The sequence below is a fragment of the Perca fluviatilis genome, chromosome 4 (assembly GCF_010015445.1).
Source record: "Perca fluviatilis chromosome 4, GENO_Pfluv_1.0, whole genome shotgun sequence".
Lineage (NCBI taxonomy): Eukaryota > Metazoa > Chordata > Actinopteri > Perciformes > Percidae > Perca > Perca fluviatilis.
In genome coordinates, this window is record NC_053115.1 from 4447606 (window position 1) to 4468235 (window position 20630).

The window sequence follows — 20630 nt, forward strand, 5'->3', positions numbered from 1 at the left end:
CTCAGTACACTTTCAAGCAAACTCTGGAGCGGTTCGTCTGTGGCAAGAACGTGATCCGACCTCGAATAGACCCAACTACTGGATTTTTTGACTAAACCAGCTGCTGTAGTCAGCTGCGCTGTGCTGACCAGCGCTACAATCAACCCACGCGGCTGTCTCTCCATAGTAGGACTTGCAAAATAGAGTGCGGATCGGATCGCATTTTTCTGTCCGAGCCCGGCCCGCTTCCAACAGAGCAGTAACTGAACCTGACAGGCATTAAGATATTTATGTCCGAGCCCGACACAGTTAAAATCTTGTTTTTTTTTTACCATACGAATGACACATGTAGGTTTGTTTGTGTGGAAAGCTTTTATTAAGCAACTGTAGGAAGGCATTCAGAAATGTCAACAGATGAGCACATCAGTGCACAAGGGGCAACAAGCCCATGTTAACACAGGAACGCACCTACATAATAATCTTTTTTTAAAGCTTTTTTAAAGCTTTTTTAAAGCTGCTGGAGCTGCTACCCCCGCGACCCGATACCCCATAAGCGGACAAAGATGGATGGATGGAAATTTAAAATGTTCAATGCCTTATCACGCTAATGTGACCGAGCCCGACCCAAACCCAAACATCATTTCTAAATATCTGTCCGAACCCGGCCCAGCCCGGCAGTTACTGCTGGCTTTTCCTCCTCTCTTTGTTTACCTCCAGAAGTTCCATTGGAGTTTTCCCGCATGTGTGGCTAAGTGGTAGAGAGGTCGCCTGCCAATCGGAAGGTTGGTGGTTCGATCACTGGCCCTGCAGTTCCATGCCGAAGTGTCCTTGGGCAAGACACTGAATCCTGAGTTGCACCCGATGCTGCGCCATTGGAGTGTGAATGGTGAATGGTTCCTGTACTATGTTAAAGCGCTTTGAGTAGTCGTTAAGACTAGAAAAGCGCTATATAAATACAGTCCATTTACATTTAATTCTGGCCAATCGAAGAGGAGTCTAGGAAATATGATCAATAACACATCTGGCCATTGATGTGAATGTTGTCACGTGAATTGTGTTGCTGCATTTTGATTTGTTTCACCAACTCATCAACTGATTCAGACCAAAGCAAACAGTGTGTTGGGAAAAGCAACCAAAACAGCTACAATGTATAATTTTTATGCCCTTGGTTTGGACCAAATGAACCGACCTACAGATGTGAAAGCACCCCCAGATGATCTTGACTGTAGCACTGTCTGTCTTTCCCTTCCACTTTGTGGCTCAGAGGCTGGTATATAAAGTACCAGGAAGGAGCACTTCATGAAATGGAGGTCCAAAAAAAAAAAAAAAAAAAAAAAAAAAAAAAAAAAAAAAAAAAAAAAGAAAGGGGTGGTTTTTTTTTTTTTTTTTTTTGGGGGGGGGGGGGGGGGGGGGGGTGTTGTGTTTTTTTTTTTTTTTTTTTTTTTTTTTTTTTTTTTTTATTAATAAAACAATAAAATTTTTTTTATTTAAAAAAAAAAAAAAACCCACTTTTTTTTTTTTTTTTTTTTTTTTTTTTTTTTTTTTTTTTTTTTTTTTTTTTTTTTTTTTGTGTTTTTTTTTTTTTTTTTATTTTATTATATATAAAAAAAAAAATAAAATAAAAAAAAAAAGGGAGGGCGGGGCACAACACCAAAAAGGGCCTTTTTATTTTTTTTTTTTTTTTTCCTTATTCTTATCGCCTTCTTCATGATGAATATTTTTGTGGGCTTCGTCATCGTCACCTTCCAGGAGCAAGGAGAGCAGGAGTATAAGAACTGTGAGCTGGACAAAAACCAGGTATGTTAATTAATGACTGGAAATGAAAGTGAGGTCACAACCGAGGTCAGGACTGAGCTCTTCTATATTGCCTAAATGAGGCACCTACATTTAATCTAGTTTTTTTAAATTGTGGGCAGAGACACATGGATATAATCTCAATTCAAAAAGTCCTCCAAACCATACGATGATACGGGTGGTTTATTTCTACCCTCTAATGCAACCCACAGGAGATATTCATGAGTAAGTGCCCCTAGTGGTGGCAGGTAATACGACATTTTATCTAAAGCAGAGAATTTAACATTAACAGTCATGATTTTAAACACGTCTTTACGTTGTCAAGCAGTCACAGTTTGATTGTTTGGGCACCAAAACTACTTAATTAAGTTTAGAAAAAAATAATGGTTTTGGTTCAAATCAAACGTTACTTCACTTCCGATTGTGCACGTGACGCTGAACGTGACATTTCGTAAAGTTAAAAAAAAACTTTTTATTTTTAAACGGGACTCAAACTCTAGTCTCTGGGGTAAAAAGTCCTGTATTTGTTTTTATTTATCATCCACCCAAACTTACCTCCTTACACACACATTTGGTGCTCTTATACAGTGGTGCTCATAAGTTTATGAACCCATGCTAATGTTGACTAAAAAGAGAAAAAAATCATCTTTTGGAAATTGATCTTAATGCCTTAATTAAAAAAGAAATTAGGAAAAATCCAACCTTTAAGGACACCAATTTTCTTTGTGAATGAATAATGTATCCTAAATAAATTAATACATATTCTTCCTTAAAACACAGTGGGCATAAGTATACACACCCCTATGTTAAATTCCCATAGAGGCAGATAGATTTTTATTTTTAAAGGCCAGTTATTTCATGGATCCAGGATACTATGCATCCTGATAAAGTTCCCTTGGCCTTTGGAATTAAAATAGCCCCCCCATCATCACATACCCTTCACCATACCTAGAGATTGGCATGGGCTACTTTCCATAAGATCATCTCTCAATGCAAATCAAACCAGCTATTAGGCTAACTGAAATATAACCATGCCAATCTCTAGGTATGGTGAAGGGTATGTGATGATGTGGGGGTATGGTGAAGGGTATGTGATGATGTTGGGGTATGGTGAAGGGTATGTGATGATGTGGGGGGGCTATTTTAATTCCAAAGGCCAAGGGAACTTTAATCGCTGCTTAAAATAACTCTATGGGAGCGTTTTTTTTAGGGAGGAAAGTCTCTCTCAATATAAGAAAATATCTAAATGTGTTTGCTAAACTTCATGCCCTTGCCAATGCCAAAACATAAACGTTAACCTAAACCTAACCCTAACCAAATTTAAGAGACCCTTGCCAAAAAGTATTAATTATGTAAAAGAAAAAAGTTTCATCTAATATATCATTGCTAGATTTTGTCTGTTGTTTCTATCAGCCTTAAAAAATCCATCATCCTGATTTGTCACGTTTACTTTGTCTAAGCCCTGCATCTCCCCCTTCTATTTAACCCCTCCAGCGCCAGTGTGTGCAGTATGCTCTTAAGGCCCGACCACTGCGATGTTATATTCCCAAGAACCCCTACCAGTATCAGGTGTGGTACATCGTCACCTCCTGCTACTTTGAGTACCTCATGTTCCTCCTTATTATGCTCAACACCATGTGTCTTGGAATGCAGGTATGAACACAACACACGTCACATACATATACCACAGTATCTGTCATTCTTATCTATCTATCTATCTATCTATCTATCTATCTATCTATCTATCTATCTATCTATCTATCTATCTATCTATCTATCTATCTATCCATATATTTATCTGTCTGTTTGTCTGTCTTTCTGTCTGTCTGTCTGTCAGTGGGGAATGAAGAAATTCTGGTGTGGCAAAATATTTTTTTCAATCTGTCCTTCCTTAACCCACAGCACTGTAACCAGTCGGCTCACGTCACTCACCTGTCTGACATGCTCAACGTGATTTTCACTGTGCTCTTCACTGTGGAGATGATCCTTAAACTCATGGCCTTCAAAGCAAAGGTTTGTTAAAATTGAACGTATTATTACATTTTCCAAATACATCACGCTTACCCGTTCTCACTCTCAACCCGTCAAATACTGACGCTTGGGTCAGTGGCTCTCAGCGTCAGATACCGACGCACAAAGCACCCTTTAACTGTCTGTATGGAACACACTGGGCATAGCAGTAGCTCGACCCCTGCGCTGTAAGATGACGTAGTATGAAGAGCGACGACATATAGAGGCATGTTGGGACGGGGGAACGAGGAGACTGGCGTTTGTGTCCCATTCTTGTTCTGCGTGCCAGTTAAAGGTGCACTGTGAGTTCCTGCATGGTCACTTCTGTTGACATTCCAAGTAAATTCCAAACAAAACAGAGCAAGCTCGCCCCTCCCCTCATGTTTCCGTAACGGTCATGACTAACTGACTAACTGTCACTAACCCCCACCCCCTCCCCCAACCATCTTGTCGGTGATTGGCTGGAGTTGTTTGTTGTATTTTGGTGCACAGCCTGTGCCCCCTAGTGTTTGTTTGACGTTTATGACCCCTGTGTTGTCTCCCGAGACCGGGCTTTTTCACGGTGTGTTCAGGGGGCAGGCAGCTAGCGGATCAAGGAGAGATGCCTATGATTAGAGAAAAAAATGAAATCACGCTGACACCACGCAGGAACTCATAGTGCACCTTTAAACGTACATTTTGTAACCCCACCCACAATCTATTCCTAACCCTAAGTGGTTTTACCCTGTGCGGTGAAAAATAACACCAAAAGGGGGTTCGCAAGCATCAGTATTTGACGAGTTGGTAGTGAGAATGTGTTGATCAGGTAAACAGTGATTTAGTGATTTACCAAAAAAAAGTTAAACTGCTGTGATCCATAAAACGCAAATTTACAGTGACAACAAACATACATTTATGTAAACCTCACACACACAAACACAAAAGGTTATTCAGACCACATACACATGCATACTTTTTTAAGTGTACCTCTTTTCACATTATCATGACTCGTGCAGTACTGCTAAAACAGTGTATTTTCATTTCTTTCATTTCTTTATTAACCTGAAGTCACAAATGGACATGCATGCATTCACAAGTGAAGTATCATGGCGAGTGACATCCATACATCTCTCGTATTTTCAAAGGGTTATTTTGGAGACCCATGGAACGTCTTTGACTTTGTCATCGTCATTGGAAGTGTCGTGGACGTGATGTTGAGTGAAATTGATGTGAGTACCATTGCCCTGCTCTCTCTCTCTCTTTCTTTTCTCTCTCTCTCTCTCTCTCTCTCTCTCCCTCTCACACACACACACACACACACACACAAACGTTACACATACTTTCACATATTTAAACATGCATAGATTTGGGGGCATTGCATTGCCATTTGACTAATTTACTCGAATCGTAACCACAAAACTGTACATATTTGTCGAAAGTCTTCAGAATACATCCAGATAAACTTGAGTATCCATGCAGTATATAGTGCATACATGTTCACCTTTTGTTTTATGAATGGTGAAATTAAATGTTTTCCTTCTCTGCTTTCCCTGTTCATGCCTTTATCTCTCATTGTCATTATTTTTTGCCACAGACACCTTTACGGCAGAAAGCTCTCTTTCTTTCCTCTCTGACATCACTTCTTGACTTGTGTTTCCCCCCAACAGGCAGCACTGGCCTCCTCTGGAGGACTTTACTGTCTCCACGGCTGCACTGTAACTATTCACCTGCTTCAGTTTTGCATGACATTTACATGTTGCATGAAATTTGCCTCAACAGGAATTAGACTGAAATGAAACCACTGGGCAGAAATATGCATGAATTAAGTTAATCTTCACTTGACTGGGCACTGGGAATAATTCTTTCTAGCTTTTGTTCAGCACTAATAACACCTGCATGCTCAAAAGAATATCTTATTTTGTTTTGAAGAAGCTCACACTTGTTCTGCTTCTCAAAAGTTTCCTTTATGAAATTATCAGATGTGGTTGTGTTAAAATTAACAAAGTTTGGTGAAGGTGACCATTACAACAGTTCAAGAAAAATGGATGTACGTAGCAAAACGTGTGTGTTAAAGCCATTTGTCAGAGGGCAGCAGTAGAAAAACAATATATTTGTTTCTGCAGGCAGTGGATCCCATGCAAGCAATTGCGGTGAGTTGCTTTAACTTTTCTTGGATTTGAGTTTGGTGGAGTTCCGGAGTTGGCACAATGTAATGACCAATTTGTCCTCTCTCTGACAAGTCTTCTGAGAACATGAGCGTATCAGTCACATTCTTCAGACTGTTTCGTGTCATGCGTCTAGTGAAACTTTTGAATCGCTCTGAGGGGATACGGAATCTTCTGTGGACCTTCATCAAATCCCTTCAGGTCAGTATCATCTCTCAGCAAAAATCAGCCTGTGGTTTAGAATTACTATGTCTGTCTGACGGCGCCATTGGTTGTTGTGTTGCAGGCTCTTCCATACGTGGCCCTGCTCATTCTCATGCTGTTCTTTATATACGCTGTGGTTGGAATGCAGGTACACACACACACACACACACACACACACACACACACACACACCACCCATTGATATTCATATCATGGCCACCGAGTATTAACAGTAACAGTGAGGCTAAGCTAAAGATCAACATCGGAAAGGATAAATAGCTTGTCATTATGAACGATGCAAGTGTAATTTAAAATCTGTTGATATTTGTTAGTCTTGCATTGCCAGACCTGTCTCGATAGCGTTGTGGAGTAAGTTCTGGCTACACCACACATACATTCTAGGATAGGAGAAAAAAAAACACTCTGGGTTGTTTTCATTTCTTTTAACCAATCACAATTCTCTTGGCCGGCGCTAAGCTCTGGATGCAGCAACGGTGACTCTGCAAAATAGTCTCGGGAAGGAACTTGTTTTGGTGGAACATTTGCACCCCGCAAAAGAAAACGCTACATACAATATTAAATGAAGTTAACTGATCACACAGTACAATAACGTGAGCTATTTAAATTAGCTGATACATGGTTAAACCTCATTAGCTCTTACCAGTGTATTGCCATGTGTACTTCTTCCACAGCAATCTCCACCAATCAGTCCCAAAATGTCCAAGTTAGAGTAAATGCCGTAAATATATTCTTTGTAAATCTTTACAATAATTCCCCAAAAGAACCAAGCAGACCTGCCTCGTTGAACAATCCAAATGTTCTTCAAAACTTGCCATTTTCAGCGTGTAGCTCGCTAGCTTTAAGTTTGTTGTTGTTTCCCGAAGTGAACGGATTTGGAGAACGGCAACACACATAGGGCCCTATTTTAACGATCTGAAACGCAAGTATGAAACGCAAAACGCAAGTAGCTTTGTGGGCGGATCTTGGGCGCTGTTGCTATTATACCGGCGGGATAAATGACTCTTGCGCCCGACGCAAATCTAAAATGGGTTGGTCTGAAGTAGCTAGGTGTGGTTTGGGCGTAACGTACAATAAACCAATCAGAGCGTCATCTCACATTCCCTTTAAGAGCGGGCTTGTTCCGGATGCGGGTTTGCTATTATGACGGGGATTTGCCGGGAGCGCCAGCGGAGCTACCGGTCGCGAGATGAGGCAAAGTAATAAATGCCCGTCTTGTCCGGGTGGCGATGTTGCTGCGGCCTCTCGGGCGCATCTCCTCAAGTCTGGAGAGGATTGCTGCAGCCATGGAGCGTGGGCCTCCAAACGCACCACCTGCTCCTGTTGTGCCCCTTCCTCCTCCCCCCCACTCCATCTCCGTCCACCCGCTCCACCAGGAGCGCATCGCGCATTACTCCCGGACCAGATTCCGCCGGAGTTCAACACCACGTCTCCTTAAGTCCTCTAATATTTCCTCATTTATGTCATCAACACATCCATGATTCATGGAAATGTTGTGTAAAACACAACAAGCCACAAAGAATGCTGCGACTTTTTGAGGACTGTACTGTAAAATGCCTCCTGACCTATCCAAACACATGAAGCGCATTTTCAGTAATATTTTCCTTTGTAATTATGTATGGTTTGCAAAAATGGGAACTGCTGCATCCATTTAGATGAGAGAGAGTTATGTGGCGTTGTGCACACGCTACATTATGGCCAAGCATGCGCCCTAAAATAGCATCTGAATAACGCACGCCACTGACTTTAGACCAGGTTTTTCCTGGTCAATGGCGGAATTGTTTTCTGAAACTGCAGAATAGCACAAAGTAACGTTTGCGCCTCACTTTTTCGCTGGAACCCCCGGGAAAGAATACATTCCCTAATTTACCGACGTGCGTCTGTGGAGGGAAAAGTCCGCTGTGTGTCGGGTGCAAAATAGGAATGATACATGCGTCGGTGTACAAAGGTAATTGCGCCGAGTGCAAGATAGGGCCCACAGAGTGTAAGGCGAGGGGCAAAGCCTGGCCGGATGTCAGGCATTATATTTGAAATGTACTTCCGTTGATCCAGACTAATGGTTGTGTGAATCTGGACGTCAAATTAACGTTAGAAAGAGAAAGAAAAGATCTTAATAATATTGGCCAACCGCTGGAGAAATGGTTTTAAAATGATTGTGTAGCAGAAAGCAGCATTCTGTTCTCTTCATGAGAGTGTAAGCAATCACTTAATTTCTATTTCCCTGTCAGGATTTTAAAACTCAGAGCAGCATGGTGAACCTAACCTGTTTAGCTAGATGTTTACAAGCAAGGCAAACAACAGAAATTCAGAGTCTCAGGAACCGTGTTTCATGTATATTGTATTTTTAATGATTATTTTATGAACAGAAAAGAGAGATCAAAATTATTTATTTTTTTATTAAAGGTATAGTGGAGGATTTTCCCGAATTTTAGAAAAGAACCGCCCTCTCTACTTTTTGAAAAAATGCACATGCGCAACACTCTACCTGCTCCCCCAGCCCAGTCTCATGGCAGTTCGTGTAAATGTACACGTTATTCTTAATCTATTGAACGTGCCGTGAGACTGGGTTGGCTCCCGAGAGGGAACGCCTATTAAACGTGTACATGAGAGTGCACTGTTTACAAGTTGCTGTCGGCATGGCTCATACAAGCCTACTTTCCAAAAGAATATTTGCACTTTTTCACAAATTGAGATGTTTACCGTGTGTGCGCGGTGCGTGACTTGTGCCACGGCTAGCATCGCTAATCATAGCTTTTAGCGCACGCCAGCGTGTGAAATATTCTCCCAAAAACACTCTGGTCTTGTTTCTTTCTTCAGAGGCCTTTCTCTTCTTGTCATACAATTCGTAGACACTTTTTCTCTTGCGACCCTCAGACAGTTTGAAAAAACACAGTGAGAACGGATGAATGGCTGAAACCGTAGCTCAAGCTCACCACACATATACACCTGAAAGCTAGGGACGAGCACGTACGACGGCCTTACGTACACATATCACCAGAATGATTGACAACTAGGGGGACCAATAGTCTTGATGATCCACCCGGAAAAAGAAAATCCTCCACTATACCTTTAAATATGACAATTTCATGGCAAAAGGCCATGGTATAAGCAGGATTATACCCTCCAAGTTTGTACATGTCATGATTGTAATGGATCACATGAGGGCTAAGACCACCCAGTGCAAACCATCACGCTAACATAACTAATAATAATTTTTTCTGCAGATATTTGGTAAAATTGCATTGGTAGACGGCACATACGTCAACAGAAACAACAACTTCCAGACATTCCTACAGGCTGTGCTGCTGTTATTCAGGTTGGTGGTCTGTCTTCCTCTTTTAAGGCTACAGAAAAATCCATCAAACAACTCTAACAGCACAGCTACGTCCAGAAAACATCTGTTGTAAATAGGTAAATGACTTGTTATTGAATTAAACCTTTTATTGGTTCCCATGTACAAAGCAGTGTATCGCCGTGTGTAATTTGTCCACAGCAATCCCACCAATCGTTCCTAGAACCTCCCCTCTAGAGAGTAAATGCCCTAAACATATTATTTGTAAATCTTTACAATCATTCCCTGAAAGAACCAAGCAGACCTGCCTTGTTGCACGGTCCAAATATTCTTAAAAACTTGCCATTTTCAGCGTGTAGCTTGCTACCTCGAAGGTTGTTTGTTTCCTGAAGCAAAGGAATTTTGAGAACGTCAACACACAGGGAGCCACACAGAGGTGAGGGACATCAGGCAGTTATCCTGGACATATTCCGTTGATCCAGACTATATACGAGGTAGCTAAAAAGCAAAACTCATGGTAGGAAAGAAGAGCACAAAGCAGGCCTGCCTTGTTGCACGATCCAAATCAAGAGAGCACTGCTTTAGATGAAGTATTTTCTTTGTTGTGCAGATGTGCTACAGGGGAGGCATGGCATGAAGTGATGTTAGCGTGTATGTACGGCAAGAAGTGTGATCCCAAGTCGGACTACTTACCTGGGGAAGAGTACACCTGTGGATCCAACTTTGCCATCATCTACTTCATGAGTTTCTACATGCTCTGTGCCTTTCTGGTAAAACAACACACATTCACACACTCTCAACACACATTAAAGAGCACCCTAAAACTTCAGTTTCACATTTCAGCTTCATAACACTGCCTTCACATATTCAAAAATTCAGCTGTTTGCACCACCTGCGTGATGGCTCGCATTTCACTCACGCTCAAGAGCGATCTAATGTGTAATTTGTGCCTGACAGGGAAAGCAGTACAGTGTCTCCAGAGACCAAACTAGGGATGATAATGATTAATCATCGATCAGTTGGTTGGTTGTTAAGATTGTGATCGAACACGTGAAATTTAATCAATCTACTATCAAATAAAGATCTGAAAGATTAACGTATGCACTCCTATTACATTCTAGCCAGGAGCGGAGCCAGACATTGTAAACATTTGGGGCTCTTCCCAAACTTAGGGGGGTCCTCGAAGATTTGTTTCCAATTTACAGCAGCTATGTGCACTACTTTTAAAGCCACTTGAGATACTAGTGTTCATTTTTCAGTTTGGTTTTTATTAGTAATTTGATGCTAAAACGTCATGATTGACAGTTGTGAATGACTCGTACCTGGTCGGGCAGGTGAATGGGCGGGACTTCAATAACATCATTTAAACAGGACATGAATGACATGACGTGAATCATACTTACATATATGTATTGCCTCTATTGTTCACAGATTATCAACCTATTTGTGGCTGTCATCATGGATAACTTTGACTACTTGACTCGAGATTGGTCTATCCTTGGACCACAGCACTTGGATGAGTTCAAGAAAATATGGGCAGAGTATGATCCTGAGGCTACGTAAGTGTGTGTGTGTTTGTGTGTGTGTGTGTGTATCTTATTCTCTCTTCTCTTAAATAGGAGGAATCAAGAAAAATTCCCAATGTATATTTAGATAGAAGTATTCCCAATTCATTATTTTGTATTCTTTCGTACAGGGGCCGTATTAAGCACCTTGATGTGGTCACACTCCTACGAAGAATACCTCCTCCTCTGGGTTTTGGCAAGTTTTGTCCTCATCGTATCGCCTGCAAGGTGAGAGAAAACTTCAGGCTGATGTGTGGTGTCACATAGCAATCCTAATGTAATCAAGTATTTTGCTCTTCAGTTAGATAATGGCGAGTAAGGACTATGGGTACGTCCCAGGTCCTTAAATTGCATCCCCGTTTCCTTCACTTGCACATTCCTCGCGCCTAGTCCGTCCTACTGAGGAAGCACGGGAGAGATGGAGGATATAATGCGAGGAGAGAGGAAACAAGGAAATGTGTTTTTAGAGGGATGAGACGTCATTTCCTCTGAAGCGTCACTCTTTAGCTGTATTGGCAGCATTAGCAACGGCTTTCACAGCAGCACGGCTTCCGCGAATGCTGCTCTAGTGTATCCTCGCTCATAGCTCTTCAGAGATCCCTCATAGCTCATAGCTCCTCAGAGATCCATCCTTCATCCACGTGGCAGGAATAAGAGCTTTGAGACGGCCTTCACGAAGGTGGAAAAGAACGACTTTCGTTTCAAGCAAGGAGCAAGGAGAAATAAGTAGAGAAGAAATAAGAGACTTAGGATCTAGGCCTCTATGTGGTTTTTCCAGTTCAGTTGTTTATAGTGAATTCAGTAGGCAGGCCTTTGTGTATCAAACCAAATGAGATTATGCAATGTCTTGTATAGTTTCACCAACATAAATGTATTTAAATACTTGCTTCTAGTAAGCATCTGTTTATTTGGCCAGAGACTAGCTAGGTAGCTTACAAAATTGACTTAAGGTTAACCTAATTCTTTCAACTAAAGTTGAACTAAGTAACAGTGCGTGGTACAAACCTTGATATGTTTTGTTGTTGTTTTTTCAATTATTTTATATTGTGGTGTAAATGTTTAAATATGTATTTATTCTGCATTTGAAAGTTGTCTCTCTCAATTGCGGAACGACATAAAAACTTGATATCAACCAATGAGGTTTTTTCTTTTTTTTAAATTACAAGGGGAAAATGACCTGAAAACTGAACAAAAGAATAAAGATATTTCTTGTAATTAATTTATAAAACCAGAAATGATTAACATTTTTCCATTATGTTGCATGTGTGTGTTTGTTTCTCCAGAGGTTGGTCTCCATGAACATGCCTCTCAACAGTGATGGAACAGTCACCTTCAACGCCACACTGTTTGCCCTGGTTAGAACTGCACTGAAAATAAAGACAGAAGGTTTGTGTTATCAACAATGTTTGTGTGTAGTCATTTATATGAATATATGAATATGGGTTTAAAATGTATACAAGCTCATTTCCAGAAGGTCACGTAGTTTCATGCATGATCGGTCAAAAGAACATTCATTGCATCGTGGAAAAAACATACCAGTGGGTTGAGAATGACCAGCCTGGTCTCACAGAATTCTGTGAAATGTGGTGACCATTATGTGGTGGTGGCACGGAATGGGTGAAAATTCCGTGAGACCACCACGGAAAACAATGTCAATGTAAAGATTTATTTATTTTGATTAGGACAATGCACATTAATCAACATTTCTGTAAATGCACCAGTGTTAACCAATCTGTAGGACTGTAGTCCTAGTTGCATGTATGTCTTTATGGTGGGAGGAAACCAGAGAACCCAGAGGGGACCCACACAAGCACGGGGAGAACATGCAAACTCTACACAGAAAGGCTTGGGACGACCTGGGTTCGAACCCAGAACATTCTTGCTGCGAGGCAGAAACTCGAACCACTGAGCCTCTGTGCTGCCCACAAGATGACGTAGCATTAAGAGCGACTACGGTAGCGAGTAGTATGAAATCCTGAAAAGCCGCATAGGGAGGTTGGTTGGGGGGGTGGATGGGTCAAACAACACAGGACTTTCACCCGGGGATCGTGTCCCGCGTGTCCCGTTTCCTAAACCCAACCGTCGCTTTCTTCTCTTCCTAAACCCAACCACCCCGTTATTGTCCTGCGTCTGGTTATTGTTTTCCTAAACCCAACCGTCCCGTTGTTGTCCCGTGTGTCATGGAAACGTAAACCCACCCACGACCTTTTCCTTAACTTAAGGGACCGTGTTTATTTCACGGAATTCGTCCGTGGGCCCATCACAGATTTTTTTGCGATTCTGTGAAACTGCCACTGATTTTGATTTAATTAAGAGTAACATTAGTGTGAGATCAGGTTGGAATGATATGTGTAACTGTGTTTGTACTGTGTAGCGAATGTGTGCGAGTGAGAGAGACGGCGGCTGTCGGCTGCGCTGACAGCAAACAGCTGTTTGCGATCGGAGCGGAGAAGAAAACCTGCGGTCCATGGCACATGGCTGACTCATGTGCTCACAACTTATATTCATCTTGCCCATACTGTCTAAACAAAACAGAATGTATCGCTGTCCAATCCAAAAAGAAATAGCATGTGTAGTTGGAACCAAAATTTGAAAAGATTTTGCGGTTACCGCGGAATCTTTACTAATTTGGAACCAGGTTTCGGTTCCTAACCCCACATCACTGGAAACATGATTTTGAAAGTTGCGCTATGTGACCGCGTGGTGTATTTTGTAGCGATGCTGCGTTGCTGTGTGGAAAGGAATCCATCGACACTGTTTCTTGATTATAAAGGTTTATTTACATCAAAAGAATTCAGCATCAGTTACAAGCCCTGCAGAGCTCGGAGAGGACAGCTTCTCAGATTCTCAAAAGTCACTCTGGCTTTCTTTGTTTGAACGTGGTATATATTCTATAACAAATGTAACATAGATGGGAGAGGAAACAATACTTTGACCAATGGCTACAAGCCAACTGGCCTTATTTTGGAGTGGAATCTGCCATTGATAATGCATCACAGATGTTTTCCAGAGAGGTGTCTTCTGAAAGTAGAGTAAAGTTCATACGAGTTTCTTTGTTACCAAAAACTTAAGACAAAGTTTATAAAAAGTCCGTTAGAAGTCCAGATACTACAATCGCTACTGGAAAATACAGTTAAACTAGTAGCTTTGTTACATTAACAGTGGTTATTGAGGGATTTTACCAATCTAAATTTGAAATGTCTTGAATTTCAGTAACGCCCTTTATCTTGTTATCATCCTTCTTTCATTGGTCAGGTAATTTTGAACAAGCCAACGAGGAGCTGAGGGGTATTATCAAGAAGATCTGGAAGCGCACCAGTATGAAACTTCTGGATCAAGTCATCCCACCTATAGGAGGTTAGCTTTTCATTATGAAACCTCGAGATAAGTGCACATTTTTCACTCAAGTTGAACATTTTCAACTTGCACATATGCCTCTATTTACATCTTTCCATTACCATTTAATGTAAAGCCTGATATGTCTAAGGTGTTCTGAAATGGCCACTGTACAGGGGATTTTAATAGCATGGCTTTTCCACACTTTACATGCGTTTTTGTGTTCAAACAGATGATGAGGTGACAGTGGGAAAGTTCTATGCCACTTTCCTAATTCAGGATTATTTCAGGAAATTGAAGAAGAGACAGGAAGAGTACTATGGCTTCCGGCCCACCAAGAAAAGTGCCACCCATGAGATACAGGTAAGTAGTTAATGGTATGTGATGTGTAGTTAATCATTCCTTGATCTTGATCATTTCAGAGGACTATGGCATTTGGGTGACTATTATCCTCAAAATTAGGATGCTTTTTTTCCATCTCATTATTTAAATACAATGATGGAAGGTGAAAAGAACCGAAAGGCTAAAGGCTAATTATCACAAGGATCCCCCCAAAAAAAGAAAAAACAACAACACAATGCCTTGGGTAGCCTGCAAGCTAACATCGGTGCCATGTATGCCAAGATAAAAGCTATCCGGTCAGGATTACACAGCTTTTACGACAGCTTTTCTAGAGACATGAAAAGAGATCTTCAATAGTAAGGATAATACCAGCGTGTGTGTAGTGTGTAGTACATGATAATACTCTAGAATACAGAATGTACTGTTCATTAAATTAGCATAGAAGTGATGTTTCAGTGTAAAACTGTAAAAAAAAAAATAATTTAAGACATTTAAATATCCAAAAAAATACCAACAGCTTTATGTAGTATGATGGGAGAGAGGACACTTTACATAGTAGATCTAGACCGCACTCTATAACAGAGACCCAACGGTTGGGAAGAGAGAGAGAGATACAGAAAAATAATCATATTATTTTTGAGCTGCAGATGATGGTCTCAAACATGCACACATGCTTGGCGGACCTGAATGGGTTTCCTTCTTGTTTTCTTCCCCGACCATATGCTTCTCTGTGTCCATCAGGCGGGGTTGAGGAACATCGAGGAGGAGGGCGTTCCAGAGCTCCACAGGGCCATCTCCGGAGACCTTGTGACCGAAGAAGAGATTGACCGAGCTGTTGACGAAGCTGGGGAGAGCATCTACAGGGTAACAGGGCAGACTATGAGTTCATGTCCAGGGAAAAGTTAAGAAGACTTTCACCCAGGAAACCGGTGTTCGTAATCATCCTCGTCATTTGGTGTCTAAACTTAACTGCCGTCGCCGCATGAGGGTAATGTTTTTTTGGTTAAACCTAACTGTAAAGACCGCTGAAATGGTCGCGACCTCACGGTGATCGACCAGCTCAGAGTTACCTTTGGTCGGCTAACCTTACTGCTTTGGTGTCGTCTTTACTGAAGCCCAAATGTGTCCGAAAGATGGGCACTGCGTTTTTCTCAGGATACATTTACATTGCTACATTTTGGTTTTCAAGCAGAGTTTTGAGCCAAAAGCGATCATCCTTCAAACAAGTGTTTTTAGCTCCAGTAGAAGAACAAATCTTTGTTTAAACTAACAAGCCCAAACCACATATCTCACCAACATTCAGGTATACTGGGCATGTACGTGCCAGAGTAAACACGAGGCAGCATGTATACTCCGCCCATTGCTGGTAGTTGGCATTGTAGCGTTAGTACCTTATGGCGTTTTTCCACTACATAGTACCTGCTCGACTCAGCTCGGCTCGACTCACCTCGGTGCCCTGTCCTCCTTTTTCCATTGTAGATTTAGTACCGCTTCATGCGTGAGGCGAGCGTGGCTGGTCGTCATAGTGACGCCGCAGGAAACTGCAGCGACCTAACGCGACACACACACACACAGAACATAGAAGATGTGTTGTTTTTGATTCTCGGCATGTGGCTTTTTGCCAGAAGACACATTTTGTTTCAAAAGAAGCTGGAGGCAGCAAAAAAAAAACACTAAACTATTTAAAAATGGTGAGTTTGTTCAGGACACCCCCATCTGTCGCTAGCAAGGATGACGCAGTGATTATCAACAATCAATCAATCTACATTTATTTATATAGCACTTTACAGTAACCAACAGGTATCCAAAGTGCTTCACATCAGAACCAGGACTCAAACACACATCATATAACATATCATACAATAAAAAGAATGACACATAAGATTTGTGACGATTCTCTCCGACCAATCAGCAGTCTGCAGGTTTTCACGTCACCTTTTGGTATCGCCTCAGCTCGCTTGGAACCTCGACGGAGGTGGTACAGGGCTCAGAGTGCGACCAGTTTGGGTGCACCTAAATTTTGTGCTGGTGCACCTAAATAAAAAAGTTAACCAAGTGCAACCAAGGCAAAAAGTTAGTCTGGAGCCCTGTGGTACTAAAAAAAGTACCTGTTGGTAGGTACCAGGGACTTTTTTTCATAATGGAAAACCAAAAAAGGCGAGTAGAGTCGAGCTAAGTCGAGCAGGTACCATGTAGTGGAAAAACGCCATTAGTCTCAGAGAATGAGACCAATAAGACCCAACCAGGTGGCAAAACATTGGCGTAAGTGTCGGTGTTGCCAAAGGTTTCCGTTTGCGGCCGTTGAGACTGCAACACAAACCCGCAGATTCTATCCAAAACGGGGTCAGAAGTGTTTCAAATGTTGGGCTCGGAAACGCCAGAGCAGGGGGAATGTGAGGTGTAAACGTAGCAAAAGATATACGTTTTAAACCAAAACGTAGCAATTTAAATGCAGCCTGAGTTGGCAGGAGTCACGTGATCAAACGTGCCAGTATGTTTTTAAGCGGAAACTAGATGAACACACACAGCGGGAAATATTTTACCAGAATTCAAAACCGAAACAACTGACATGGGAAAATTACGTAGGTTAGAGGTTCTAAACTTCGGTTTCAATTCGGTTTTCGATTGATCGTCCAGCCCTATGTGATGCAAATATATTTATCACTGACAGTCCCAATACTGATGTGTAATGTTTTTGACATATTTCACGTACATTTAGCCCCCAATAGCTGTGCTTTCTTCTCTTAAACAGAGACAAGGTAGTCTTTTTGGAAACCACTCTGACCCTTTTTCTGTGGAGAGTGAGATAGCCGATGCTACCCAGGCCGCTAGCCAGCGCCCACTGCAGATGGCAGAAGGAGTCAACAACAATATCACCAACAGCCACGCAAGTCACAGGTCTGTGTGCTCATGCTTGTGTTTGGGTACGCCCAGTTCAGACCAAAGATTTGCGACGAGGCGAAACCAAAACTATAGACAAAAAATCATCCATAATCCATTTTATTTCCATGTTACAAACTATCAACTGGTCGAAATGGCAAAGTTTTGGGCTCCACAAGCACGGTGTGTGGTCAAGCTAGCTAGAGAGTGACTGAAGAGAGGGAGAGGCGTTCGAACAAATCAGCGAATCAGAGAAATAAAACGCTTTCACCGTTTCATCACTTCTAGAAATGCAACTGTAGCAAGCATCTCATTCTCACTATTCTCGTTCATATTTAAAGATGCTAGAAATTATATTAAGCTACAAAAAAGCCTGAAAAGTCTGAAGTTAGAACGGAAGTACAGAGACTCATTGTGTGAACTGGCAGGTTTCTGAACCGGAGCGTTGCAAGTAGCTGCAAGTTTCAACTCGTCTCGTCGTGTATCGTTGGTCTGAACTGGGCTTTACACTTTAAGTTTCTTACTACTTTAAAGTCTATCCACTGCACAGCACTCACTTTTAAAGCTAGTTCACCTGTTACTTTTTTTTTTCCTTCTTCCAAAACAGTGGTGAACACCTGCAGCAATGGAGCAATTGCCAGGAGTTGAGTTTTAATTAAAGTGCTCATATTATGCTTTTTGACTTTCCCCCTTTCATATATCTTTTTTGTGCACGTTATAGGTTTACAAAGTGAAAAAGCCCAAAGTCCACCCCAAAGGGACTTACCATCTCCAACAGAAAACACTGTTTACCAACTGCTCCAAACAGCTCTATTGTAGTCCAGCCTTCACTTCAGAGACAAACGTGGTCACTTTGTAACACACGTTATAATGCTCGCCTAGCTGCTAGCATAGCACACCCTCATACTCTGCTTCTGACTGGCTAATAGACCTTACCTAGGTACTGAGCATGTGCAACTCCCAACAGAGATGGAACAGAAGTGAGATGCCTCACTCTGTAGCTAAAATAGAGAGCTCAACACACAGGGTGAAAAGAGGAGCTGCAGCAATGTGCAGTACAACAAATACTGTTTATGGTGTTTTCTGAAAATTACACCACTTAAACCATTTCTGTTACAACCTCTAAATACAATTATGAACCTGAAAATGAGCATAATATGAGCACTTTAAAACAAAATTAGGACTCAGGTGTGCTATCTGCATGCCAAATTAATCAGAGCAAATTACCATATGACCCGTTGCTGACAAGCATTTAGAAGGCTATTCTTTAAACGGAGTCTGACACAGTCACTCCACATTAAACTGTGTTGCTTTGCTAGCATCTTTCATAAACCAAATATAGCATTACAAACAGCAACATCTCACCACCGGTCAGACTGACTGCTGGTTTGGGTGGTGTCTTTTTCTTTAGTCTGTGGCCCAACAGGTAAATTAGCTCTCCAAGCTAACGTTAGTGAAAAGTGTTGACATATGAAAGCGTCGAACATGCATTTTAGATGAAGGAGATGAGAGTGTATCCAGTTGTTTTTGGCCCCCGTTTGCTCAGCGCCGTTATTTGTTAATTGTACGTCCGGGACGCAGGACTTTCCTACCCGGAAGTTATTGTAAACAAACATTGTGATTGGGTCTGTAGAACCAGGGGCATTGCAGCTATGTGATTGCATAGATGGAACAGAAGTGAGATGTCTCACTCTGTAGCTAAAACAGAGAACTAAACACACAGGGTGAAAAGAGGAGCTGCAGCAATGTGCAATACAATAAAAATATCATCATAACCATCCAGCCACCAGGACGCCACATGAAGCCAACACTGTTCCTTATTGTAATCGTGATTTATTCCAATTTAATGGCCTGCATGTTTGCCTGAAACTGAGATTACATGGCTGTTTCATTCTTCTTCCTTTTGTTTTCTCAGCCTTTATCAATAACAGTAGTTTTGGAAGAATCAGCCTGTGACCGTTGATGTCCGTCAGAATTCTTCAGAGCCATGACCTTTGACTTTGGCAAAATGGAGATGGCAGGAGCTTCTCAACAGATCCAAAGAAGAGACTGTGATGAAAGGGGTTGCCAAGGCTGCCAACCCTGCCAAAACACCACTTGCAACCAGTGTAGAGCATTAAAAATACTGCCTGTTCTGGATGGACTGAGATTAACACGGATTCTATAAGGACTTTATCTGTTCTCTGCTGTCCTGCTGGGACTTACTCTGTTGGTCTCTTTCCTCTTTTGGGAATAATGTAAAAGTAACCTGTAACAAGTTATTTAACTATCGATATTGACTTGTTTTTTCTTCTTTGTACTTTATTACCCTCAGTGGTAAACTTAAAAATAAAGTATTAAAGAAAACACTGCCTGTCACAGAAAGATTTACCTTTACTCTTTTGTCCTTTTGTTTTTCTTACCCTTATTTTGTCACATCTATAAAAACAGGAGCGTTAATTGAAAGGTATTTATTTTAAACGAAATATCAGAATAATTGAAGAATGGAAATCTTACTACATACTTTTAAAGTGCTCATATTATGCTCATATTCAGGTTCATAATTGTATTTAGAGGTTGTACCAGAATAGGTTTATGTGGTTTAATTTTCAGAAAACACCATATTTTTTTGTACTGCACATTGCTGCAGCTCCTCTTTTCACCCTGTGTGTATTAGCTACAGAGTGAGACCTCTCACTTCTGTAACATCTTTGTTGGGAGTTGCACATGTGCAGTACCTAGGTAAGTACTGCTAGCTTGTCAGTTGCAGAGTATGAGGGTGTGCCATGCTAGCAGCTAGGTGAGCATTATAATGTGTGTTACAAAGTGACCACGTTTGTCTCTGAAGTGAAGGCTGGACTACAACAGAGCTGTTTGGAGCAGTTTGTGAACAGTGTTTTCTGTTGGAGATGGTAAGTCCCTTTGGGGTGGAATTTGGGCTTTTTCACTTTGTAAACCTATAACATACACACAAAAAGATATATAACACAGTAAAGGAAAGGGAGAAGCCAAAAAGCACAATATGAGCACTTTAAAGAAATTCTGTTGTCTGTGATGTTTTGATCTGTTGATATAATGCAAGGGAAA

General features: G+C 41.4%; 1 protein-coding gene across 1 annotated transcript in view; it reads left to right on the forward strand.

Moving 5' to 3' along the window:
* The window catches only part of LOC120558135 (dihydropyridine-sensitive L-type skeletal muscle calcium channel subunit alpha-1-like), a 40922-nt gene extending 20813 nt beyond the window's left edge, over positions 1–20109 (forward strand). The window contains 19 exon segments of the mRNA XM_039799050.1: positions 1244–1324; positions 1509–1776; positions 3268–3426; positions 3676–3786; positions 4908–4991; positions 5430–5477; positions 5886–5912; positions 6003–6128; positions 6214–6279; positions 9374–9465; positions 10052–10211; positions 10873–11000; positions 11138–11234; positions 12290–12392; positions 14262–14363; positions 14575–14705; positions 15426–15548; positions 17437–17582; positions 19480–20109. Of these exon segments, the coding sequence (XP_039654984.1) occupies positions 1244–1324; positions 1509–1776; positions 3268–3426; positions 3676–3786; positions 4908–4991; positions 5430–5477; positions 5886–5912; positions 6003–6128; positions 6214–6279; positions 9374–9465; positions 10052–10211; positions 10873–11000; positions 11138–11234; positions 12290–12392; positions 14262–14363; positions 14575–14705; positions 15426–15548; positions 17437–17582; positions 19480–19492 (2065 nt within the window). The 3' untranslated portion in view covers positions 19493–20109.
* Positions 20110–20630: the final 521 nt, after the last annotated feature.